This window comes from Periplaneta americana, chromosome 5 (assembly GCF_040183065.1).
Source record: "Periplaneta americana isolate PAMFEO1 chromosome 5, P.americana_PAMFEO1_priV1, whole genome shotgun sequence".
NCBI classification, from domain to species: domain Eukaryota; kingdom Metazoa; phylum Arthropoda; class Insecta; order Blattodea; family Blattidae; genus Periplaneta; species Periplaneta americana.
Window position 1 is genome coordinate 85,971,198 of NC_091121.1, and position 27,355 is coordinate 85,998,552.

Consider the following 27,355-nt stretch of genomic DNA (forward strand, 5'->3'; position numbering starts at 1 on the left):
CAAATTTCACAGTCTGGTCAACTTCCAAGCGCTTATGTGAAGGAGAATGCACAATGACAAGAACAAGCACAGGTACAAGACATGATTATTGATATTGTAGACAAAAATCCACGGTTAAGTACACGGAGGATTGCTGCACAGCTCGATGTAAATCATATGAAGGTACACTACATAAGGAATGTTTGTATCCGTATCACAAACGAGGAATACAGCATCTTGAGCCACAAGATTTGGCTCCTCGTTTGAATTTATGTAACTGGTTAAAGATTGAACCTCAATTGGTTGCAATGATTTTGTTCACTGATGAGGCTACATTCACCAGAAATGGCATAACTAATTTTGGAAATAGTAATACATGGGCATATGAAAACCCGAATGCAATAAGAGAAAGACATTTTCAACGTCTATTTTCTATTAACGTGTGGTGCGGTATGCTAAACGACAGACTTATAGGCCCATTCCTCTTCGATCGCAATGTAACAGGAGAAGTTTATGAATTATTTTTACGAAATGAACTACCAGGTTTGCTGGAAGATGTTCCGTTGGCTGTGAGACATGACATGTACTTCCAACATGATGGTCATCCTGCTCACTTCTCTCTCCATGTGCGAAACTTTTTAATGAACATTTTTTTCAATCGCTGGATAGATCGTGGTGGTCCTCAGGCATGGCCTCCAAGGTCACCTGATTTAACACCTTTGGATTATTACTTGTGGGGTGATATGAAAAGAATGGTGTATGCAACAGAAGTTGACACACGTGAACAGTTGCGAAACAATCATTGCTGCTTCTGAATTAATAAAGAACAGCCCTCGTACCATTCAATCAGCCACAAATGGACTTCTGCGTAGAGCCGAAAACTGTATTGCCACTCAAGGAGGACATTTCGAGCAGAGACAATCACATTTTCCGCAAGAAGTACAGTGTTTGGAATCTTAAGGACATTTCTTTTCAACTTTGCACTGTTTCTTTCATACTCACAAGTAGTTGATATTAAAATGTAATATGGTAATAATAAAAATAATAACATAGACATGTCACTTTCGGAAATTGGTGTTACTTCTTTCAGTATTCAGCGATAAAATTAAACTCAAAATATTTAACTTTGGGGTACAAATACTCCAAACCTATAGAACTTTGGATATAGGTATGTTAGGTTTAATAGACATAGAACGTGTCAGGGAACATGTTCCAGAAATTCTAAACATTAAAGTTGTTACACCCTGTATCACTAAATATTATTAATTGGACTAGGAGCCATCCATTAGAAGCCTTGAATTCTGGTTTATCTAATTTCTTTGCCATTTCAATGACTTGCTTTGCAGAACAGATCCAGAAATTGGCATGTTCTTTGAAAGGTCATGAAGAATCCACTCCCACAACAATTCATTTATTTCCATATAAACAGTTTCTTTCGGGTTCCTTTTATGTCACCAATATTGACCACAAGCCACTCACTTACTATGATAAATTTTTTAAAGTGTCACACCTGAGTTTTCCACAACTGAACTTCAACATTGTTTCACATACACTTCATTTCTAATTTTCCTTTAATTCAATAACTTTTACTTCATCACTTAATGTTAATGCCATGCAACTTTTTTTTTTTATATACCAGGAAATCACTACACTTGCTCTCTGTCTAGTTACGACAGAATACGGACGTGAAAATCTTTGAAGGGACTAGTCTGCCTAGTCAACAGGGTAATAAAATTTATGACCGACAGGCCAACACACCCTCGTACCCTCTAAAATTTTGCAAAGAAAATGTTTTTATCTTAGTGACCTACGAATTTCATATATTCCTTGAAATTACACGCCATTTCAAAATATAATTTACATTAAAGCAGTGTGCCCAAAATATTATTTCTGTTCTGAACAGTAGCAGGCAGTTTTCGCATTTGACATTTTTCGTTTTATTCAGTAAAAATGATTATGAATTTCGCCGGGACCAGTAAATTGTTCCAAAATAGGATTCCAGATTATTCAGGTTCCGATTTGAACAGGTTTCACTGTATACATATTTTTCCTAGGGAGCTGTAGTAGTAAATTGATATCCCCTCCCTGGCTTTCCATAAGTTAGCGAGTACTGCTACTTATGAGAAGGCTTGTGCTATGAGCCTCTCGCACAAAACTATCCATCATGGAATGACTGCCAACAGGGAATTTAATATATGAAAGATTGGAGTGAAACCAAGTGTTACAATACATCGTTATTATCTCGTGAAACCAAATGTAAGTGTGCACTGTAGTAAAAAATAAAGTGCCTGAATAAAGGATTATCGTGATAGGATAAATAAAGTAATATAAATTACCTCATATTAAGAACCTTATTGGTTTGGGGGGGGGGGGGTAAGCGAGCTTACCTAGCTGCAAGTGGACACATAGTGAAGGAGGGAAGCTTCTCAGTTCACCTTCTCCTGATGCGCAAATCGGTGTCACAAGATAACGAATGGCCTATACGAACTTATACTGTTAGTATGAATATTAACTCAAATTTTTTTTTGGGTAGGCGAAGCCTCTATCAGAAAAGACAATACGTCTTTGTTTGTCACCTGCACTTAATTTTATATGGAGATGTCCACACCTGTGGAGTAACGGTTAGCACGTCTGGTCGCGAAACCAGGTGGCCCAGGTTCGATTCCCGGTCGGGGCAAGTTACCTGGTTGAGGTTTTGTTCCAGGGTTTTCGCTCAACTCAATTTGAGCAAATGCTGGGTAACTTTCGGTGTTGGACCCTGAGAGATCATTTCACCGACAATATCACCTTCATCTCATTCAGACGCTAAATAACCTAAGATGTTGATAAAGCGTCGTAAAATAACCTACTAAAATAAATATATATATATATATATATATATATATATATATATATATATATATATATATATGGAAATATCTGTATATCTTTTCAGATTAATTTTGAAGTGGAAGATTGAAACTGAATTGCTGTGAGGGACAAATAAATACTTACTGTATACCAGGTGTGCAAACAATACCTTTTATGTTGTCCATGGCACTATTTCTTATTTATTCACAAATCTCAATTGAAGGGGCAAGAATGATAAGTCTTAAGCCACACAGACAAAATTTTACAGGAGAGAGTATTGAAGGTTTAGAGTCCAATGTATATTTACATCATTTGTTGAGTAATTTTTATATTATTTTACTGGTAGCTTCCTCATAGGTAGGCTATGTAAAAGAAATGAATTCGCGCAAAAAACCATTTTTGTTAAAAGTGTGGCTTTGGATTATCTCATTTTCATCACTTCAACTGTCTATTGTTATGGAACTTCACTCTTGTTGTACCATGACAATACTGCGAGACTTATAAAAAAAAATACAATGTATTCTTTACTGGACAATATACGCCATTTTTTTCACCAGTTGTTGAATGCTTTGCCGAAGTTAGATTTACAATCAAATACCTCCACAGTCTATGATGTTGCACGGCACCAAAAATCATTCATATAGGTACAAATTTTAGAATGCCTTCACACTTTTGACTTCAATAACTGCACGAAAATCAAGGTCACGAGTTAAATGGCTTACATTCAGAACTTAAGATGATATAACCAAAAATTATGTTAGACACCTTATTTATGGAAACATGATATTAAACGAAATACAATAAAATTTCCGTTTAGATATTAATCCTTTATTACAAAATAACAGTAGTCGATTACTTTGCATTCAAATTTCCATACATTTTTCTGCAACTAAACATGGAATACAAAATTATGAATATTTATTACATTAACGCATATATATACTTTGAACTAACTCTGTAACATTAAACAAAATAAAAAAACATGATGTGTTTTAATTTTGTTGTAGTTTTACAAACTCATTCTCTGTAACGACATTTTTTATCAATCTCTTCCACAGACTTGTTATTTCTTCTTGTTCGATATCAGGCATGATGATCTTCTTGATAAGATATTCATTTTCTTCATAGATGGAACCTGTAATGAGTAAGACTATTGTACTGTATTTAAAAAAAATGGACAAAATATGCTGTAAAAAATGCGTTCAAAATTCTGTTCAGGTAGCCATTATACATAACATTTCTTAATTTCAAGAGAATTCGAAAAATTCTCCTTTTGATCAAAAGAAAGTAATGTTGACACAGTACTTGAGTAATCTATTTGCTTAGCATTATATATTGATCTAAATAAAGGAAAGAGCAATTTCATTGTTTAGAAGAGACTTCTGATATACATAAATATACTTGGACTTCTCCAGATGGATTGACACACAACCAAATAGATCACATCTTGATAGATAAACGGAGACATACTAGTATAGTAGATAATCGAACTTTCAGGGGTGCAGACTGTAATTCTGACCATTATTTTGGTGATTGGAGAATTAAGAGAAAGATTATCAGTAGCCAAGCGAGTAGAGCAACAAGTTAATATTACTAAATTCAATATTTTGAAATTAAAGGACGAGGAAGCTAAGCAAAATTATCAGGTCGAAATTTCGAATAGGTTTGCCACTTTAGAAAGTCCCGACGAAGTTGAGAAAGAATTAGATGTTAATAGCATGTGGGAAAATATCAGAGATAGTATCAAAATTGCAGCTGAGCAGAGCATACGTTATTATGAAACTAAGAAAAAGAAACCGTGGTTTGATGAAGATTGTTGCATGGTAGTAGAAAGAAGGAAACAGGCAAAATTGAAATTCTTACAGGATCCAGTTGAGGAGAAGAGAGATAATTATTTCAATGAAAGACGGGAAGCAAGTCGTACACTTAGGAATAAAAAGAGAGGTTACTTTAAGGAAAAACAGAATGAGGTAGAAACAAATAGTAAGAATAAAAACATTCGAGATTTATATAAGGGTATAAAGGAATTTAAGAACGGATATCAGCCAAGGGTAAACGTGATCAAGGATGAGAATGGTGACTTGCTTGCAGACTCTCCATCAATCCTAAACAGATGGAAAAATTATTTTGCGCAACTACTAAATGTACATAGGCCAAATAGAAATGATCGGGACGAAATTGAAATACAAACTGCTGAGCCATTTATACCCAAACCCACGCTTTCAGAAGTCGAAATTGCGATAGAAAATCTGAAAAAGTACAAGTCTCCAGGTATCGATCAAATTCCAGCAGAATTAATACAAGACGGTGGAAGTGCATTATATAGCGAAATTTATAAACTTGTACTTGCAATTTGGGAAAAGGAAATTGTACCAGAACAATGGAAGGAGTCCATAATTGTACCTATTTTTAAAAAGGGGGACAAAACCAACTGTGGTAACTTTCGAGGAATATCACTTTTGTTGACGTCGTACAAAATTTTGTCCAATGTTCTTTTGAGAAGATTAACTCCGTATGTAGATGAAATTATTGGGGATCATCAGTGCGGTTTTCGGCGTAATAGATCGACTAATGATCAGGTTTTTTGTATTCGACAGATAATGGAGAAAAAATGGGAGTATAAGGGTACAGTGCATCAGTTATTCATAGATTTCAAAAAGGCATATGACTCGGTTAAGAGGGAAGTATTATATGATATTCTTATTGAATTTGGTATTCCCAAGAAACTAGTTCGATTAATTAAAATGTGTCTCAGTGAAACATACAGCAGAGTCCGTATAGGTCAGTTTCTATCTGATGCTTTTCCAATTCACTGCGGGCTAAAGCAGGGAGATGCACTATCGCCTTTACTTTTTAACTTCGCTCTAGAATATGCCATTAGGAAAGTTCAGGATAACAGGCAGGGTTTGGAATTGAACGGGTTACATCAGCTTCTTGTCTATGCGGATGACGTGAATATGTTAGGAGAAAATACACAAACGATTAGGAAAAACACGGAAATTTTACTTGAAGCAAGTAAAGCGATCGGTGTGGAAGTAAATCCCGAAAAGACAAAGTATATGATTATGTCTCGTGACCAGAATATTGTACGAAATGGAAATATAAAAATTGGAGATTTATCCTTCGAAGAGGTGGAAAAATTCAAATATCTTGGAGCAACAGTAACAAATATAAATGACACTCGGGAGGAAATTAAACGCAGAATAAATATGGGAAATGCATGTTATTATTCGGTTGAGAAGCTCTTATCATCCAGTTTGCTGTCCAAAAATCTGAAAGTTAGAATTTATAAAACAGTTATATTACCGGTTCTTCTGTATGGTTGTGAAACTTGGACTCTCACTCTGAGAGAGGAACATAGGTTAAGGGTGTTTGAGAATAAGGTGCTGAGGAAAATATTTGGGGCTAAGCGGGATGAAGTTACAGGAGAATGGAGAAAGTTACACAACACAGAACTGCACGCATTGTATTCTTCACCTGACATAATTAGGAACATTAAATCCAGACGTTTGAGATGGGCAGGGCATGTAGCACATATGGGCGAATCCAGAAATGCATATAGAGTGTTAGTTGGGAGACCGGAGGGAAAAAGACCTTTAGGGAGGCCGAGACGTAGATGGGAGGATAATATTAAAATGGATTTGAGGGAGGTGGGGTATGATGATAGAGACTGGATTAATCTTGCACAGGATAGGGACCGCTGGCGGGCTTATGTGAGGGTGGCTATGAACCTTCGGGTTCCTTAAAAGCCATTTGTAAGTAAGTAAGAAGAGACTTCTTCCAATGCTCCACTGCTGGTAATGAATAAAGAAATAACATTTTAAAGATTGGCTCTATCTCCATCTTCAGGAGATATGGGGGAATGGAGTGAGAAAGACGTTCCAGTTGTTAAACCTACACTAATGTCTCTATGCCCAATTGTTTTGACAGCTGGACATGAACAATATTTGTGCATCATTATTTGAATTTACACTAAAATACGAAAAGGCAGAAAACATATTTGTTTTGGAACTTTATCAATAAATTGCTGAATGTGGTGGGGGGGGGGGGGCCAAAAAAGTTGTTAAAGCTGTTATGAACAGTTAATGGACCAGTTAAGCAAACTTAGCCGTTTGTAACAAATTCAACGAATAGGAACCATTCTCACTACAGTTTTTATTCACCTGAACATAAAGGTAGAACTAAACTTCGAAACGCTGTGATTTAGTTTTTCATTACCAGCAATCTACACCCTTACATAGTATTGCAGAGAATAAACAATTGATTTATTGTAAAGTGAAATGAAACTATTATGAAATTCAGTGTTTAATATAATTAAAATTATTACATCTTACAGACCTCAGTAACAACCAAGATGATATAGCAATACTGTTTGATTCCAGATGATGTTTCTTTTAAAATAATTATACAGACTTTAGTAATAACCAAGTTGATATAGCAATACTGTTTGATTCCAGGTGATGTTTCTTTTAAAATAATCACCTTAAATCTCCATTTTTATTACACATTTTGAAATGAAATGTCCCAGTCAGAGCATATTATTCAATTTCGGCATTTCAGACTGCAGAAATTGCAAGTTGTAGGCTTTGTGATGGAGTACACCTTTCTGGGACAATGTACAAGTTGAAAAACGTTGTTTATGGGATTTTCATATATTTCTACTAGGGAGCAAGATGAAGTTCTTCTGCTGGCTCAGGTAAAATATAATCGTTTCAGCCTGTTGCTGGTTCAAGGAAAGAAATGGTTGATAGCAAATCAAGCCACGAAATGCCTGACATTTCTTCTTCCTCAGTAAGGGACTAGACAGCTACTAAAGCAGTTAATACCAGGTACGAATAGAGCTCTATATAGACAGAGTACCGCAACTGTCTTCCCTGCTTCTTGCCGACAATGCGGCGCTCTGATTGGTCCACGTGACCTCGCGCTCTTCTCTGGACACAAAGCCCACTAGTAGTAGCATAAGAAAACCATTGAATTCAGTTAAATGCCAATTTTCTTCTTAATTTAAAGGCACTAAAATGCCACAGTGTTGTGCATATGGGTAAGGCAAGAGAAAGGTGTACATCTTTATCGAATACCTCAAGGGCAGAAAGACAAGAAAAGAAGAAAAATTTGGGTGGCAAGAATAAATCGCGACAAATGGACACCATCTAAAAACTCTCGATTATGCGAAGTGAGTATGGTTTTGTGTTTCACTCAACCTAAATAACTCAAACCCGATTTTTTAACATACCACTCGATAAAATAATGATTATGTATCATTTACTTTTCCTATATAGAAACATTTTACAAAGGACCAGTTTGAAAATAGGCATGGCGATGGAGATAGAAAACTTAAACCAAATGCTGTACCGTCTATATTCTCACACACTTCAGTACCAAGACTACAGAAACCGCCACGGCTTCGTATTAATGCTGGTAAGTATTTCCTCGCAAATGGTGATTATTTACTATACATAATAATATAATATAATATAATATAATATAATATAATATAATATAATATAATATAATATTTTTAGTTGGTTATTTAACGACGCTGTATCAACTACTAGGTTATTTAGCGTCGATAAGATTGGTAATAGCGTGATGGTATTTGGCGAGAGGAGGCCGAGGATTCGCAATAGATTACCTGGCATTTACTTTACGGTTGGGGAAAACATCGGAAAAAACCCAACCAGGTAATCAGCCTAAGCGGGAATCGAACCCGCGCCCGAGCGCAACTTCAGACCGGCAGAAAAGCGCCTTAACCGATTGAGCCATGCCGGTGGCTATAATATAATATAATATAATAATATCGAAACTTTCTTCTCACGGATCTCTTTCCAATTCCAAAAAAAGTTCAGAGTTCCCCAAATTAATATTATGAAAGACTTTGTGTACATAACAACACATGACACTTTCTTTAGTGGCTCAAAGGGTTATAACACACCGAATGTTCTTGTAAGTACATACTTTTGATAATTTTGAAAGGTTCATATCAACTGAATATCCCTATTTAACATCGACAACACATTAATTAGTATACACAGCTATTAGTTCATGAAAACAGTAGAGCTTCCCTTCTAGTCTAACACCTTACAATATAATATTTACTCCTGTCTTGACTCTCGATTTAGAAAGTAAATTATCATACTAAGTACGAATTATATAAGAAAAAGTAATATAAAATGAACAAGCTTACAATGGAGCTCTGTACTGCTGTATACTAATATTTCTATAATTTCAGTAATTGGATGCACAGCTATGAAAATAATACTTTATAATTTCTATCATGGAGGAAGTTGCTGTTACCTCGTCTGACAAATTTCTCTGAAGTTGGGGAAGATTGAAGAAAGTTGAATTCTCTGTCTGGTGCGACATCCAGGCAATGACGGTATTCTGATTTTTTTTCTTTGTCACTTTTATTGTTTTTATTAGCCACCGATCCATAGAAATGGCACTGCACGAAAATTAATAAACTTAATATTTCATAAGTTTATTATGCTAGAAACTGTAGCCACACGGTTTTTCATACATACGTTACAAAGATTTTTAACACAAACACATGGATGAATATTAATAACTAATAATGACATTTTTGTCATTAAACCCTATGCGCTTTTCCTTACAAAAGTATCCACTTCCACTGTTCGAAAAACGTATACTTAACACTTCGCACTAACTTAACACAAACTAATGTAGAACAGTTGAGAGTGACTATCAGACTGAAGATGTCAGACAAAAAAAACTGACGTTTAAAGTCAAAGTAGTACTGGAGAAGGGTTTTAGAAAGCTGAAGGACAAAAAAATCTTTATTTTGAAAGGAAAAGTGCCACATATAAGACTTGAAAATAGGCCTAAAACCTTTGTTACACGTGCACTTAGAATTGGGAGAAAAATAAAACCATAAAAACGAGACATGACGGTCTCACAAGTTCAATGAAAAGAAGGAAAAAACGACAAACCTTGCCCTTCAACATTTCTGAAAAGCAGAGACTTTCATTCTATATATAAAAAAAAGGAGTTAGCCATTTTTAAAGTTATTGTTTTCGTAACGCGGTAAGTGGGTTGAGTGACCCTTTCCGTTTTAGAAATTCGGTGTCCATCATTCTACCACCGTGGCTGTCTGAGAATCACCAGAAGAAAAAAATTGCTTGAGCTATAAAAATTAGTTTCCTTTTAACATGTCTCTTTCGTTACTGCTTACGAAAGGTCAATATTTTTCTTCCCCTTTTATGACTCTGCCTTTCCGAATACTGTATTCAACAAAACTCTTCCACTTTTACGATCATGTATGCTACATAGAGAAGAGGAGATTTTCAATGTAAAGTTACAACACATTATTGACCAGTATAACTGAAAACTATCCTCTAAATAAGTCTCCGAATATATTACAAATAATCCTAAATTAAATGAAACAAAATATTATATCGTATGAGTTGCCAGACCTAACGCGTTGCAAATATTTAATGCAATGTATTCCACTGTATTTATTTTTATTTTTTGTTTCTTATTTTTATTGTGTAATCATGTAAATTGTGTTTATCACTCAACACCAATATGTATCCCACTGTGTTGTTTTTTATTAATTTTTTTATTATTAATCTATTTTTTTATTGTGTACATTTTCTGCTTTAATTATGTCAATCTTACTTGTAATCTAATGTGTTTATTTTTATTTTTACTATGTACATTTTTTATTGAATTATCGGCTTCTGTTTTGTGTGATTAGTATTTGATTTAAACAACATTCATATGTATTCCACTTGTTTATTTTTATTTTATGAGGTAAATTTTTATGTAACTACCTATTTTGATTTCATTGTGTACCTAAATCGTATCTGTATGTAATTAATTAAAACCGATACAGTTGTATGTTCAACTATGTAAGCAAGTTTGAATTCTGGTTGAGTGTAAGAGAAGGCCTTACGGCCTTAACTCTGTCAGGTTAAATAGAGCCATTATTATTATTATTATTAAACCATTAAAAAATTGAGTAAAGTGTAATTTCACCTACCAACTATTGTAAAGATTCTTTTATGAAAGTATGACAATTTTAACTAAATTTTTTATTGGTGCATTTTTTACTCATTTTTTCATAACTGCATTTTTAGCTATGCACTTCTTCCATCAATCTCGACAATTAATGCTAGCCTTACAAACATATTTCAGACAACGCATTTTACTGAGAGTGACCGAAAATGCCATGATTATAATAATTTTATATTCGAGTATTTGCTTCAAATAATTTTATTTCAGTGTTATAATTTATTAATCTATAAGTTTGTGTTTGCTTCAAAAATTAATGTACTGAAATTACTAAAATATTGAGCTTTTATTGGAGAATACTGTAAACAAATATGAAAGTAAAGAGTTCTACTGGACCTGAATAGGTCAGTCACCATATTTCATGTATTCTGTTCAATATTGTATGTACTAAGTAACTGCCATCAAAGTATATAATATACTTCTTAAAATTCTACTTGTAAAACAAGAGTGTTATGGTCTGCCTGAGATTCCTAGTTCAAATAATACTTGTAGTAGGTCTACATTATATATTTGATCTCCCTTCCTGCCAGAACTGATACACGAATAACATGTATTTGCAACGCTTCTAATTGAGATATTACATTTAAAAGTTCATAGTGTCATGCGTGAAACATTTAGCTACACGCCAGTATATTTACAATTATTATCAGTGCCCTAGAATGGAATTTACAGCATAAAAACTGAGCGAGCGCGTCAATTTCCCTATTCCAGCAATGTTAACAGAGCGAGCGCTTGGGTCCACCGCCGACCTTTGCGGTACTCTGTCTATATAGAGCTCTAGGTACGAATGGTCCATTGTGCCCCCGTAAGTTAGAAATAAACCCTGAAGATAGCAGTGCGTGACCAACTTCACGATGCTGCTGAGTTTCATTTCCTGGATTTCCTCAGGAGACAACATGTGTGGCTCGGCATAAGGAGAAGAGTATGCTATATGAAATTGTGAATGGAGCAGGGTAGTTTCTCTAAGTCAGCCATGGCTAAAATGTGATTGTGCACCGAGCCACTGTGTAATCTGCAACATGCATAGCACCTATGGAGGGAGGCAGACGCCCAAAGGGGAAGTGAAGCAACTGTCTGACTTATTAACGGATTTTTATTTTCCTTACGTTAAGCACTTAAATATAATTTTATACAGTATAAGGTTACAAACTAATGTTTAGTATGTGTAACAAAGAAAGAAATGAATAAGAAAACAAATATAATTTTATACAGTATAAGGTTACAAACTAATGAACACATTATCACAACCTAAAATTGTCTTCAGAATGTCTCTGTGACAGAGTTTCAAATCAGGAATTATGTCACTGCCAGTCATAGCTGATCACGAATGTATTTGTCTGTCAGTTGTGATCTAAATTTGGTTTTTACTATTTTCATTGTTGAAAATAATTTTTCACAAACGTAAGTTGTAGCGAACATGGCTTCAACAGAGCAAGTGAAAGAACGAAGCTTTGGATATTATTAATAATAATAATAATAATAATAATAATAATAACAATAACACTTAACCTTTTAATGTTTCATGAGTGACATGTAGTATAATGGCGTTTTATGTTATACAACCGTTTTCCTCGTAATAATTGTGAACAAATCATACATTTAATATTCTCATCATATTGGCAGCAAAAAAATGCGTCCTCTCATCCTACTTGAAACTTTAGTTTTTGTAGAGGTACATGGTTTCGAGAGAGACATTACGACGATATGCCACTCGCAGGTCAGAGACAAATACAAATTGAACGGAGTTTGACTCCAGTGAGTGAGAGGGTGGGGGTTGGGAGTGGGAGTGGTAGGAAGCAAGACAAATGCATAGCTACCATTGTGAACCACAATGTGCTCGCAAGTCACATTTTTGCCATGACTCCTCTTAAGTCAAAATCTCAAATGTGTATGACAAGTGGGTCTGAATACTCTTCGGTCTGGCACCAAATGTAGGATGAGGAGGAAGAATAAAGTGGCTGCCAAGGTTTTTCGTACTGGAGTTGAATTCCTTATTATAGAACAGTTATCTTACTGAGGGTTTTAGGCAAGCTCAGTACAAACCAATATCTTCATATTTTGGATAAAAATTTCATCTTCTCTGTTGAAAAAACATCTCTAAATGAAATATTTCCGTCCATCAGAATAAGTATATAGTTGGTGTATTATATTGCTAAGGTTTGATGATCAGGGGAGATATAAGTGATACCTTGGCTTTCTACAGCATTCCCATTAAAAATGTATGAGTGCTGTTGGACACTTGGGAAGAATTGGTCCTTGAAAAGGATTATTTCAAGATCTTTGCAGTACCACAGTTCAATATTTTTGTGTGGAGAAAATATTTTAATTTCAAGATTGGTGTTTATTTTTTTAAGTACCGTACTGGTACACAGTTAATAAATACATTCATGGAAAGTATTTTAGATGAATAAATTGTAATAATTTTTTGAGGATTATTTAACAATGCTACAGAGAGATAGATTTATATCTGAGAATGGTTGCAGTACCTCTTGATGCAATGTGTTATCGGTATTTAAGTCAACTGCTCCCATATCAGCATTAAGTCTCAAAACTCCGTTTTTTTTTCATTATTATTAAAATGATACAGGTTAAAAAGTCGATTATGTATAGCTTGCATGTAGGTTGTAAATTATGTGGATATTTGAGACGAAACTTACAAATACACTTAACACATTTTATAGTTTTATTCTGTAAATAATTTTCCACTAGAAAAAGTCTCTGCTTAATTTACTATATCGAATCTTTCCTTTAGAATGACTGTAATACTGTGTGGACAAGAGTTGTTTTGCTGTAAAGGTGAAACAGTTTATGAAGGAGAGGTGACGTTAAGTGCCAATTACTTGCTGCAATGGTGCGTGCTGTAACTGCTCTCAAATTATAAATAGATCTCTATATATCAATTACTTACTATATAGTTCCCTAGCATAGATTAAATTGGTGATAGCCAAGATGGTGTTTTGACGAGATAAACAGTGATTCCAAAAGATCACTGATTCTGATTATCGTTTTGGATGGAAATTAAAGACACAGAATCAAGTCATATCAATTATTGGCAGCATATCATATACAGTATATCTTCTACAAACTTTTAGTACGTACCTTCTTTATCACCAGAGTGATAATGGACATATCCTCAGTTCGAGACCTATCTAGCTTGTCTACTTTTCTTTCTTCACTCTTCGCTATATTATTCTACATATAGGATTATTGCTACATTACATTTAACATCGTTAGCATGCGTTCACATTCACAGCAGGGACGGTGACAGGATTTTTAATCTAGGGGAGCAAAGGTGGGGCGAGACATTAGCCCCCCCCATGCTACGTTAAAATGTCATTGTGAAGTGTTAATGTAATAAGGCAACTATTCTTGTTTGGAAAATGTCCATGCACTTACCTACGTATTTAATAATTTTACGTACCGGTAAGCAATGAAACAATTATAACTTGCTTGCCCCAATCGATCATCTGTTATGGAGAGCATCAAGTTTGTCTAAGATAGTGTCCTTGTTAAGGTTCTTGGTTAATTCCCTTTCAATGCAAAGAATTACTTGACTGCTTAATTGCTCGTCTGCCATTCGGTTACAGAGTTATGTTCTTATATTCTGCATACACAAAAATGAATGTTCAAACAATGGAATTGTCAATGCAATAACAGCTAGTTTGTATATTTCATGAAAAGCTAACTGAAATTATTTTAAAAATTTCTTTTCACTGACTTTTAAATTCATAGCGACTTCTTATCTTAGGAAGAAGTTTCAGTTCCACTTGAACACTATCAGTGGTAATGTTCGGCAAATGGCTTAGAACTTCATATTCTAAGAGAGATGGAGTTTTTGGATGTAAAGCGTGTATTCCAATAAGGCTGGAGCCATTTAAATCTTCAGTTCGACTCTGAAATTGCCCTTTCAGTTTATTGGAATATAAATATTGGTATGCTGTCTTCAGTCATCCTCATTACACAGATTTTCTCGTCTATTGAGTAGATATTCTGTCACAATATATTTGTATAAATGTTGTTGTTTTCTAATGCCAGGCATTTGACAATAAAGTCATTTGTATAAATGTTGTGGAGTACTTATTTTAATGTCAACACAGTTTTTCTGTAGCAAGCTTTTTGCTCTCTGACAATAAACCGTGCAACTCGCTTAGTATATTTCTCATATCATTCAATCTATCAGTATTGGCCTGAACAATAATACAAGCATTTCCTATGTCACAGTCTTTATTTTGAATGAAATCAGAAAAAAACTTTCAAGTTCTTCAGAATTATGGAAAACAAACACAGCTGAAACAAAAGTAAAAAATGTAGTTGTTCCAGTATTACTTGGCCTTCTGCAGATGTTTACTCTATTTTCAACATGATTTATAAGCACCACAAGTATGGCGAAAAATGTTTTTTTATAGCAATACATGCTTTGGCTTGCTCAAAGAGTCTCAGTTATTGCTTCAAGTTCACATACCTCAAAGTCGCATACTTTTCTGTACAGCAATAAACTTTGCATGTCTTTTCGATCCAGATATGAATACTTATAACATCTGTAATAAATGAAAGAATGTGCTGCAGATTTTACACCTTTGCAAACATGAACAATTATTAAGTTGCTTGTGGAACTTCACTTTGCAAAAGAGGTTGAACACCGTAAAGACACAGCTTATAACACTGGCACCATAGAATAGAATTTCAGCAGTGCGACCTTCAAGATCTATGTGCTAACCTTCAACTTAGGCGCATTTCCAAACCCACACCAGCTGACTACACTAATGTTTGCTGAGTACCAGATTTCGAGCAAACAACTCCACTCATCCTAGGCCAGCCAATGTTCGGGGAATGTTATGGAATGATGATGGAATGGAGAAATGTTGACGGAATGATGATGCCTAATATAGGACAATGGGAGAATCTCGAGAAAAACTCCAACTGCGACCTTGTCCACTACATGCATGCACGCTCTCTTTTTCTTATAAATTTTGAAGAGAGTAAAAAAAAAGGAATGTAAGTAAGCTTAAAAGACGGAAGAAAGTGGCAAAAGGAACACATAGTGACATTGTAACAAACCAGGTCTCTAAATACATCAAAGGATAGATAATGAAGATAAATACTTACTTGTGTTTTCTACGTTGTAGAAAGTGAAGGATGGAAACATCCTAAGAGATTCATCTCTCCAATTAATCTTCCACTTGCAACTGAAATGTTTAGTAAATTCTCCTTTCATAAATGCTGTAATACTGTACTCTCCATTTTCAGGCAGTTTCTCGACAGAGAAATGGGAAGCATGTCTCTCACATAAATTCGTGATTTCTTCTCTGTGGATGAACCAATCTTCATACTCCACTGTGCCTCTTATAAGCCTCTGTAAATTGTTCTTCCTTACATTCTCGTTTTTCCACGATTTTAATTCAGCTTCATGGAATGGATTATAGTAGTTTGCTTTGAGGGAAGTAACCAACATTTCATTGTCCTGCACAAAGTAATACATGTTCTTCTATAATGTGTCAAAATTAGTCTGATTATGGAAATTACAAAGTAAACAGAACAACAACATAGCTGAAGACAGAATGAAGACTGACTAATGAACACTTCTGTATCACATACTATATCACTTACATTTGGAAAACCAATGTAACAGTTGATATGACAGATCTTTGTCTATGTCTACTCCTAATGGAATACAACTATCAATTGGAAGTTATGACCATAGAATTAAATGTTAAAACATTACATTAAAGAGATAGACCAAAACAACTAGATTCTTAAAATATAAATAAAAATACAATAAATAATTAAAACAGTTGTGTGAATACAATTTTTTTTTCATCAAGGCTTCTTTAACAAGACATGTTTCAGGGTTACTTTTTGTGTCTTCGATCCGTCACTTTTAATTATTGATGATGGGGAAGCAGTAACCCCAAAACATGTCTAATTAACCCTTAGGAGCCATGCGTTCATTATATGGCCAGCTAGTATTATGGTCATGATATGGTATGTTACAAATTGTATGTTATATATAAAATATGTTGATATTCTTTAATTTTATATAACATTAAGGACATTGCACTTGATTAAAACATTAGCTGTTTAGCATGTGGATATGCAGTGTTACTTAGCATTTCTAATCGCAGCATGCAGATATTTTATACAAGAATTTCCAGTACCACCCATACAAGATTCAGATAATGCAAGCACTGAATGATGATGACTATGTGAAAAGACTCACTTTCTATTAACAGTTATTGAACATGATACATGTGAATCCAGAGCTTGTAAACAATTTTAATGAGCAATTTTCACCTTTCAGGTATTGTCATTCAGCAAAACTTTCGCTATTGGGCAAATAAAGATCTTGAAATACTCCATGAAAAGTTGCTGCACAGTCTCAAAGTGACAGTCTTATGTGCCATCTCATTTTTTTAGACACAGGGTCTTATTTCTTTGAAAACTACGATAGTAATACGTGAATTCACAGTGCTTTGTTAGAATGTTAGAAAACTTCCTTCAGCCTGAACTAGTTCATCATCCTGTTAATGAGGTGTATTTCCAACAAAATGATGCTACAAGCCACACTTCAAGGGCTTTCATGAACATAGTGAAGAATTTGTTTCCTAATCACGTAATCTCAAAGAACAGGAATATTCCATGGCCTGTCAGATCATCTGATCTGTCCACATGTGCACTTTCTTAGGGAATATTTGAAAGCACACATTCCAGACACCTTCATCACACAAAGGCCAGACTTGAAAGAATAAATCTGGGAAGATGGCACGAATTCCTGTAATAATGTTGTACAGTACAATGTGATGGGAACCTACAGACAAGACTGAAAATGTGTGTGGAACAAAATGGAGGTCATCTTCGTGATCTTATTTTTAAATACAGTAGTTGGAAGGTTTTCATTTTCATTCAGTATACTAGGACGATTCATAAAGCAAAGAATGTTTAGTCATAAAAATATTTATCATAATCTTAAAGAAACTAAATACATATTGTCCTGCTTAAAACACGAATAAAAGAAATGGCTACAACTAAAATATATACGCCAAAGAGAAAAAAAAAAGTACCTAGGTTTGGTAGTGCAAATCTTGCAATTTACTGTACGTAACAATGGTTGTCATAATGCGTAACAAACTACAAAGCTCTAGTGGTTTCACAATGGTGTTAGTATATTTTCTTAAGACCTGAATGTACTTTCACTTGTTTTCAAGATGGAAATGTTCACATAAGTTTGAGATGTTTGTATTGCTACAGGTTATATCTATTTGTATTTACAATAGCCAAATCTTTCAACAGTCTCGTTTTTCTGCTTGTTCCATTTCTGTATCACTAATTTTAGATTGTAAATGTAAGTAGAATGCTTGTGTGGGATTGATAATAAGCTTCTGCTTGAGATTTTCTGCCAGACTTATGCGAAATTGACTAGAGTTTATTTCAACTGTTCTTGTACTGCTGTGTAGCTCAATTATTAAAAAATATTCTGTTTTAAAGCAGAGAATACCTCCTCAGCATAAGATCCTGGCGAATGTACCAAAGATTCAAAGATCTTAACAGTAGAATTGATAGCTTTATCAGCTTCTGCAATTGTTATATCTCTCCTTTGCAGAAGTATAGATAAATCTGACAACTCTATAGCTTTCCTGTTATGGAGGCAGCCCATCTAATAGAAAATATCTTCCCAACTTTACTGAACTTTTCACTCAACTCAGCTGCAGCCTTTAAGTTGTATCTAATTTTTTGAGGACATATTGCATGCAAAGTATAAATTGTCAAAGATACTATTGAGGCCCTGTACTTCATTTCTTGTACCATGAACTGCTAGTTCTAATCCAGAGTCGGGAAACAGCCACTTCAGAGAGCTTAGCCTCTCCCCTTACCTTTATTGCTGTTATGCAGATTGCTCTATTTACAATACGAGTTTCCTGCCCGTTATAATCTATATTTAGCATAATGCCATACAATGAAATTGTGAAAAAGTTTCTATAACTCCGTTTTTTCCTTCTCAAAATAACGAATGCTCTATCACAAGCAAAAAAAACTTAAGAGAAACTTAATCCGAACCATAGAAACTCAGATTCTGTATTATAGCATCCTTGATTGAACTGCTAATTGTGTCTTTATGTTAAATTATGTCCCAAAAGAAAGAATGCACAGGTGTACTTTCTGGCATTGCACATTTTAAAGGTGGCCATTACAGGCTTATTGCTGATAGTCATTGATTTGTTTACCATGACACTGAATTTAATATTGTTTGAAATTATATGCTTAGCTATTCTAAATTGCCATTTCTGTAGATGTGATCTAAGATATTAGTGCGGCTAAATTTGGAGTGTAAAACTCTGTCCATGTGTAATCCATTTAACTGCTGAACTTTAATGTCTCCTGGAAAATCAGTGAGTCAACTACCAAATTTTCTAATTTTATATGCTGATCTAAACTCTAGTAGTTGTTTCATACTGCACCACATTCATCTTGTATATTCCAGTTTCTGAAGACTTCTTATTAACATCATTCTTAATCTGTTCTGATTTTGTATCAGTAGTAGTGCTTTTATATTAATGTATCTTTATCTGCAGATCATTTTGCTATGTTTTCTTAGTGTTCTCCACAATCGACCAATTCTTTGGCTGATTTTAAGCATGTGCCTTGGGATGGACCTAAGCCAAACTTACAAACTTGAACACACGTAGAAGAACCAAATTTTTCCATTTCTTTCTTAAATTAGACTAATTGTACGAGCTTCCGACCAACATTCTGGAAAATCTGTTGGTAGAGCTTTCATATTTCCATCTACTTCGTCTGATTTAAACACAGCTTTTAAACAGCCAGCCATCCTACAAATCTAAGTCTCTAAGTTTTGGAATTTTGTACATCTGACATCTGTCACTATCACTTTTTTCATCATGAACACTACGTTCTATTTCTTTTCTTTTTGAAATTCTCAACCAGTTATGCAAACTCATTATAACGCACAAATCAAGACTTTCATGTCCACTGTCAGGATAGTTAAACACTTTTGACGATCAACCACTACCTCAAAACTCAAGAGTCATGAACACACGAAAAAGTAACAATAATTCCCTCCTCTAGCAAACTGCTAATGTTACGATTGAGCGAGTTTTAAAATTATCAAATCACTCCAGCAGAATTCTTGAGGTGCCACATCATAAGATTAGTATTATGCAAAGGCATCTACACAAGTTTTGAAATGATCGAATTAGTGTAGCAGATTTCTTGAGCTATAAAATTTGTGTTAATTATTTGTAGAAATATCATGGCAGTATGCAAGTTTGAAATTAACAAATCACAACTACTCCTGAAGTGCCAGCAGGGCCATAACCAGCAGACAGCGCTAGGGGTTGCTCTGAACCCCTAGGGGTAGCAACTGAACTTGGTCTTGAGTATTTTTTTTTGACATTGAACACAATTTAATTAACACCTTGTACAAAATTATTAACTTAATACGACTTTTTATCTACTATTCATCATTAATACACAATAATGAGACCATGAAACACTAAATATATCACTTGAAACGATTGAAGTGAAACTTTATGAACCTAAAATACCTGTAATTTTCTTTTCATCTCACTGTATTTACAGTATGATTTTTTAGTTACTGTAATCAGCAATCGTCCAGTACGATGCAGTATTTTGCATGTTACGATACACATATAGTGGTACGAGGTAAGGAACAATTTTTAGCAGTTGTTCATCAACCCCTGGAACTCCCTTGGTTACAGCCCTGAGTATCAGCCGCTACATCTGTGCCAGATATCTAAATCAAAATGTTCTTGAAATAATTAACATCCTCCATTTAAAAGTATTGAGACTAGTTAAACATAGTTAATATATTTTCGAGTCTATATTTTTTGCCAGTATGGTAATGGCAAGTTTTTATTTTAGAGAGTACAGCATACCAGCCCATACCTGTCCATCTACAGCAATTGTATATATTAAAACTATATATACAGTAAGTGATTATCTCCGTATGTATTAAAATTGTAAACCTTGCGAGGTCAGCACAGCTTACTACTCATAGATTACACAGTACTCATTTCTAAATGTTGCATAAACTTATGCACAGTTTTTGAACTCAAGCATGTGCGTATTTCTTTCTACTAATCCTGTGCTGTAATCATAGAACATTTCTCCATCCCTTTGTTTACATCAGAAATAAGACTGGTTGGGATGTAGAATAGATTTAATAGTTTTGGAAACTGCCATAAATTTTTGGAGATGGCTTTTATTCATGTCTCCCTGCTATTGCAGTATGGATTTTGTACTACTCCAATGTGGTGTACGTCTTTAACTAAGAATCCAGTGTGAGATGAAAGATTGCTACAGCTTCATTTCTTGGATTACTGGTTGGTTGTGGCCCATATTTCACCCCTCCACTGCTTGTCCTGTGATCGTAGAAAAAGTTATATTTTGTTTAGATCTTTGTAGAATGCTCACAAAATATAGTGTGTCAAAAGTCAAGAACAACTGAACTAATGTGTTAATCGTACGTCGACAGTGGCTGGATGACCAGTTTCCAGGGAGGTGGATAGGTTGGCAAGGCCCATTGAATGTCCCGTGAGGTCTCCTATCCCACACTAATGGTTTAATACCTATGGAGTCACCTGAAGTCAATGGTTTATTCCACCAAGATTCGTGACCTACACCATCTGCAAGGGAGATAATGGAATGTGTCGCACAAATACCACTTGCCACAATCCTCAGTGTTCTGAAGAACTGGGAGCATCATCTGAATATGTGTTGCTAAAGAGGATCACCATATTGAGTATATCATATAGACCAGTGGTCGTCAGCACTTGCTGAAATGGATTATGGGTAAGCAGTGCATGGCGACATCCACTCTTGTGCAGGAGGAAGCATACTCGTCAGCAACCACAAATGCATGCTGGTGCTGTAAGAGATGCTAGCCCAAGAGTGTAGTGTTTTGATGACCACTGATAAAGACAATACAAACTGAAGTGAATAACACTATGATTCCTGACTTTTGATTCACCCTCTATAACGTTTATGAGTTTAATATTATTTCAAATTCACCTAATTTAACAGTTAGTTTCGGGTTTACTATATCATAACAATTGGCCTGCTGGAGAAAGTGCGCTTCTAGTTTACATACGAGTACACAGTTTCTGAGACAAACGATACCAATAAGAAAGTTTTATAACTCAGTAAGTAATAAATTTATCTAAATGTTATTTGCTGCAGGGGACAGAGGAACTTGCCAAGTTTTTATGATGACAACACAATAATTCCGTTCCTAATGATTTCTGCTTGATATTCAATTGTTATTAAGTTTTATGTTAGTGAAACTGTTATTCCATTCATTATTGCTGATATTTCTGCATTGATAAGTGTGCCAAGCCACACGAGATATGTAGATTTACTGATCACCATAAACACTTGGCGAATTCCTCTGTCTTTTGCAGCAAACAAATTTGTTCGTTGTTGAGTTATAAAACTTTCTTATTGGTAGTGGTCGTCCCAGACACTCTATATAGTATAAGGAGAATTTTTCTTCCTTTTTAGTATACTGTTACGACTGCAAAAAAATGAAAAAAGCTGAATACACTCCTATATCAGATCATAAACGTAGTTAATGTTAGATTTTATATTTTAAAAAATGTTTGCATACTGGTATAATAAACAATAAGATATTTTGGTACTGAACACAAAATAAGGTAATTCTGAATGTATGTGTGATATGTGCAGCCACATACACGTACATTCTGGACTCCTCATTCCTGATCATAGTGAATATGCAATAAAGATAAATTTTAGGCAGTATCTTGACAGATTGTAGGAGAAACATACATACATCTTATACTTTCTCGAAATATGGCATGTACCAATACACAGTTAAAAATTGAATAACAAGGAAAAACTGAAGTTTATCAAAATGATCCATTCCATCTACATTTAATAAATTTTAGCTAGAATCTCTGTAATATTATCAATCCCGCCTCGGCAACATCTGCATTCTCTTATATACCTTTTCACTTATAAATCTGTGAATAAATGTGTCTCAATGAACAATAACACTCTATACTTCTTACAGTACCTTCAAGTCTTTTTTTATGAAAGATATGTGATATTTCACACACCCAGCCTGCACATCAGCAGTGCACTGAATCGATCCATCAGCTGTTGCATTTACTTTCTCATTTGAAAAGGCTGTCTTGTTAAAAAACTGATTAATCTTCTCACATTTTGCCACGTTTACTGTTCTGTAAGCACAATGATCTTAGTTAGTAACTACTCAAAAAATTCGATATATATATATATATATATATATATATATATATATAATATAGGGCTTTCATTTCAAAACTTCCCAGTCTAAATAAGTAATTACTTAACCTCTTCCCTTACTATATATTTTACCAGTTTTGTGAAAAAAAGTGTCATATTTTTTTATTTTCGTAAAGAGGTCATTTAATATTGCAGAATCACTGTACAGCACTAATTTTCTTACATACCTAAAAAATCACTATGAAATAGACATACATTCATATCTGAATTATTATTCCGAGTTATCCCGTGCACTTTGATTCCAGCTCTGGTAGTTGTCCCACTTTGATTTTCTCCTGAACTATTTACCAACTTATGTTTTTTTTTTATGGATTAATTTATGAGGTACAATACCAGTGCTGTTATCAAGGCGTTAAATGTTGCTTGTCATGTGATAGACTCGAAAGCAGGGTATTACGCACAGTGGCACATTGCATTCCGGACAGTAGTATCTGCTCTTCTATATGAGAGCGTTTTAGGAAGAATGGTGTAGCAGTCATTGAATATTTGTACCAGTACATCTGTTCTTCAGGTTTGTGAATAATGTTCTGCAGTATCACTATGCCCAAAAGTACACGTATTTCAGAGTCTGTAGTAGACCGTCACGAATTATTTTCAGCATTCTGTGAACACTTATTAGCATGCCGAATCATCTCCTCGAATATAATGTTGATGAAGTCATTATTAAAGAATAATTTTAAAAATTGAGAATTATCGTTATCAGAAACAATATTAAAATTTCAGGGAATGGGGACCTCGGAGGTGCAGAAGAAATGATGCCAGATGTCTTCTATTCAAACCGCTGTCGAAAAAACGCGACATCAACTGATCTGAATTTGCTTGTTGGTCTATAACTTCGTCTTCTGATACCGATGTTTCATTTCCTAATCTTCTACAGGAATATATTCCTGATCAAAAGTTTCGAAATCACTAACTTGATCCATCTTTACACAAAACAGCACAAAAAACACTAAACAAAAACAGAAACCGCCAAAACTAACTAGCATCTACTCACTACTGTGTGTGAATGCTATATGAGCATAGAATTCCACTCGCAAGGAAGAAGTACAAAAAACACCACCAGATATAGCAATATCACTAACTTCTGTAGCCATCTAGTGAGGAAAAGGTTAATGAAAGAATGGAAACATATATATTCGGGATATAATCCTTAGCAGCGAAAATGGGACTCGAACGAGTTAACTCGGGTTAATAAATTTTGACACAAGTTAGCAACCAGAGTTAACTAGGGTTAATCAGGAAAGTGGTTAAATTGAAAATGATAATAGAAGAAAAAGCACTGATTCAGTATGAAAAACTTATCAGATTACCAGGAAACGATTGGCATTCATACAGTCCTCTCTGTAGATTAAAATCTCAAAAAAGTTTCATATCCATGGTTCAAGAATTAAAACAAAAAATCATCCCGAATTTAAAAGAAAACTTACAAATTAAACCAAACCCTTTAACTCTATTAAATATAGAGTATAATCTAAATTTAACAGAAGAAATACTGAAATCAGAAGTAAACACTGAAATATTGAAACAATATTAGGTACCCTACATAAAACTGGCTTCATTCATACACCGACGGATCCTTGATCTCCAGGAAACAAGGTGCCAGTGCAGGTGTTACATGCTGTCTCTTCTCATTTTATAGATCTCTTGGATATGGAACAAGTTTTGATGGAGAAATCATTGCAATAAGTGAAAGTCTCAGGAATCTTCTATGCCATATCAATAAATTTAAAAATGCAGTTATATTGTCAGACTCCAAAGCAGCTATTCTATCAATAGTCTCTAGACACACACTTTCATCTCAAACAGCAAAAATAACTAAAATGCTCTCTCAATTAATGACACTCAATAAAAGAATTGTATTCCAATGGATACCATCCCAATGTGGAATCCTGGGAAACGAGAATGTGGATGCTTTAGCAAAGAAGGGCAGCACTGCTACTTACAGACCTGTTTCTAAATCTACATATTACTCTATGAAAAGATTTATTAAATCTACATACTTACAGTAGACTTCAACAAACAAAATTTGATAACACAATCTCAAGGGAAAAAATGGAACTCTCTGCATCATAATCCACAGTTAATTCCCGATTTACCACGCAGATCGTCTGTAGCTGCATTTAGATTGGCAACAGGCCATGACTGTTTGGCCAAGCACCTGCATTGAGGGGGAAGTCTGAAACCAGGCTTAATTGTGAGCTTAAGAGCGATTATTCTGTGTGAGCATAAGCCAATACACATCTCTTCGCCTCTTTAAATAAATACATTTTTAATGCAGGCTCCTCATTATCAGAATTTCGCTTCCCTAAATATTTAGACAGCATAATTAGAACACAGATTATTTTGGATTTACTATTTATTACTTGGACCACACAACACAATTATAGTAATTACAGCCAATAACTCCAACACATTTAAGTGTTCAAATCTTCAACAGAGGAAATTCTCCTGAAAATATGTGACTGATTCTCAGTCAATAAATTAGTATTCAATTGTAACAAAACTAACATAATTCAATTTAAACACTGTCCAAATGCAACCTCGCAAATTAGAAGCGCAATAATTAACAACAGGTCCCTAATAGAAACAACAACAACCAAATTTCTTGCTTAAAAATCGGTATGTTAAACTGGAAAAATCATATTAAAGAAATGGTAATTATAGATGAGATGTTGCTGAGTCAATGATTCAATTGAATAAACGATTCCTGTTACTGGTGATGCTGAGAATTAAATAGTTCACTTGCATACTTTCACTCGGTAGAGTTTTGGAATAATATTCTGGGGAAATTCCACAGATAATAAAAGTATATTCCTACTACAAAAAAGAGTAATTAGAACAATAGTAGGTGCCAAATCTAGGGAATCATGTAGGACATTTCCAAAAAAACAACAAATAATGCTCATGGCTTGTCAGTATATTTTCTCATTAATAATCTTCCTCGTATGTAATCGTGAAAACTTTGTACTACAGGGTGACATCTTGACGGGATAATAAAAGCCTAAACTAACCTAACCTAAGTGCGTCGGTGTCTATTCCAAAATCGGCGGAATCCATTCAACTCTCGTTTAACCTACTACAGTAACTAATTCAACAGTTCATAACATAAATACGCGCCAAAAATGACTTTCATACTCCATAGGCAAGTCTATCGTGCTACAAAGAGAAGTGCGTTATATGGCAGTAAAAATTTTGTCTGCGTTTGTTGAATGTGCATTATCATGCTTACGAAAAGGCACTTTTCAGTGCCAACAATTTATTTTATGTGCACAAGGTTGAAATTTTGAAATAAAAGGGAAAGGACGAAATCCGTGTTCTGAAATTTATCCAAATTAAGACTTTATAGCAGTATTAAGTTTTTTTACTTGTTCCAGGTTCTAACTATGAAGCAGTTTACGAATACCATGGGATGTTAATTTCCCCATGTCGAGGTAGATTTCATAGTTGTATAGATTTCGACTTTCTGTTTCCTAAACACCAACGTGGCACAAGAAAAATGTACCGGTAATGAAATTACGACTATTTGTCACAAATCTCTGGGCTATCTATTACAGACGTCGGCCAGAGATTTAGATAAACCCTCATCAAAACCTCTCTAACCTTGTCACAAACATCGACGTACCGCTGACAGAATGGTAAAGTGGTGATGGTTGCTAATAGTATTAAATATTAAAGTTAGGCCCTGATTTCTATTTCACTAAGCAAGAACTATTGGACAGGTGAGAAGGTAGGGAAATCAAGAAAAGGTTACGGTACCGGTATAACATAAAATAATAAAAAAAAAATATTATGGGAAATGTAGCTAACCTTTCCTCATCATCGAATAGTGAGAGATTCCTTTTCTGTTCCAAAACCTCTTTCTTTTTCTGCTTGATTACTTCTTTTAACATATTTCTTTCTTTTACCAAGTTACCAAATACTGTTTTAAGTCTTCCTTGCTCCATTTTACAATTTTATTAAGGGCGAGTCAACAAAGACTAAACTTAATTGCCCGCTTAATTCAAACCACTGCCTGCTGGATCGCATCTTATGGCAGCCAGCAGGCAGTGAATCTTACTACCAACGAGTTAGAAAGAGAAAGATCTCTTTCATACTCATTGCTTACTACACATCCAGTGTAGCCAACCAAGGAACAAGAAATCACTCTATATGATAGAATACAGAGAAATTCTTTAAA

The 27,355-nt window shown here is 34.6% G+C and overlaps 1 protein-coding gene across 4 annotated transcripts; it reads right to left on the reverse strand.

Annotated features, from left to right (window-relative positions):
- Positions 1-3,635: 3,635 nt before the first annotated feature.
- LOC138699940 (uncharacterized) lies at positions 3,636-27,223 on the reverse strand. Of its 4 annotated transcripts, XM_069826149.1 has the most exons (5): positions 26,986-27,223; positions 22,928-23,093; positions 15,967-16,321; positions 15,323-15,398; positions 3,636-3,964 (listed from the first exon to the last, which is right to left on the reverse strand). In XM_069826149.1, the coding sequence occupies exons 1-5, from the start codon at positions 27,120-27,122 to the stop codon at positions 3,952-3,954; spliced, it is 747 nt and encodes a 248-aa protein (XP_069682250.1). In that variant the 5' UTR covers positions 27,123-27,223; the 3' UTR covers positions 3,636-3,951. The 4 variants fall into 4 exon arrangements, 2 of the variants coding, with proteins under 2 accessions (XP_069682250.1, XP_069682249.1); XR_011332135.1 differs by lacking the exon at positions 15,323-15,398 and having other exon boundaries at positions 3,636-3,979; positions 26,986-27,220; XR_011332136.1 differs by lacking the exons at positions 15,323-15,398; positions 26,986-27,223 and adding an exon at positions 26,779-26,902.
- Positions 27,224-27,355: the final 132 nt, after the last annotated feature.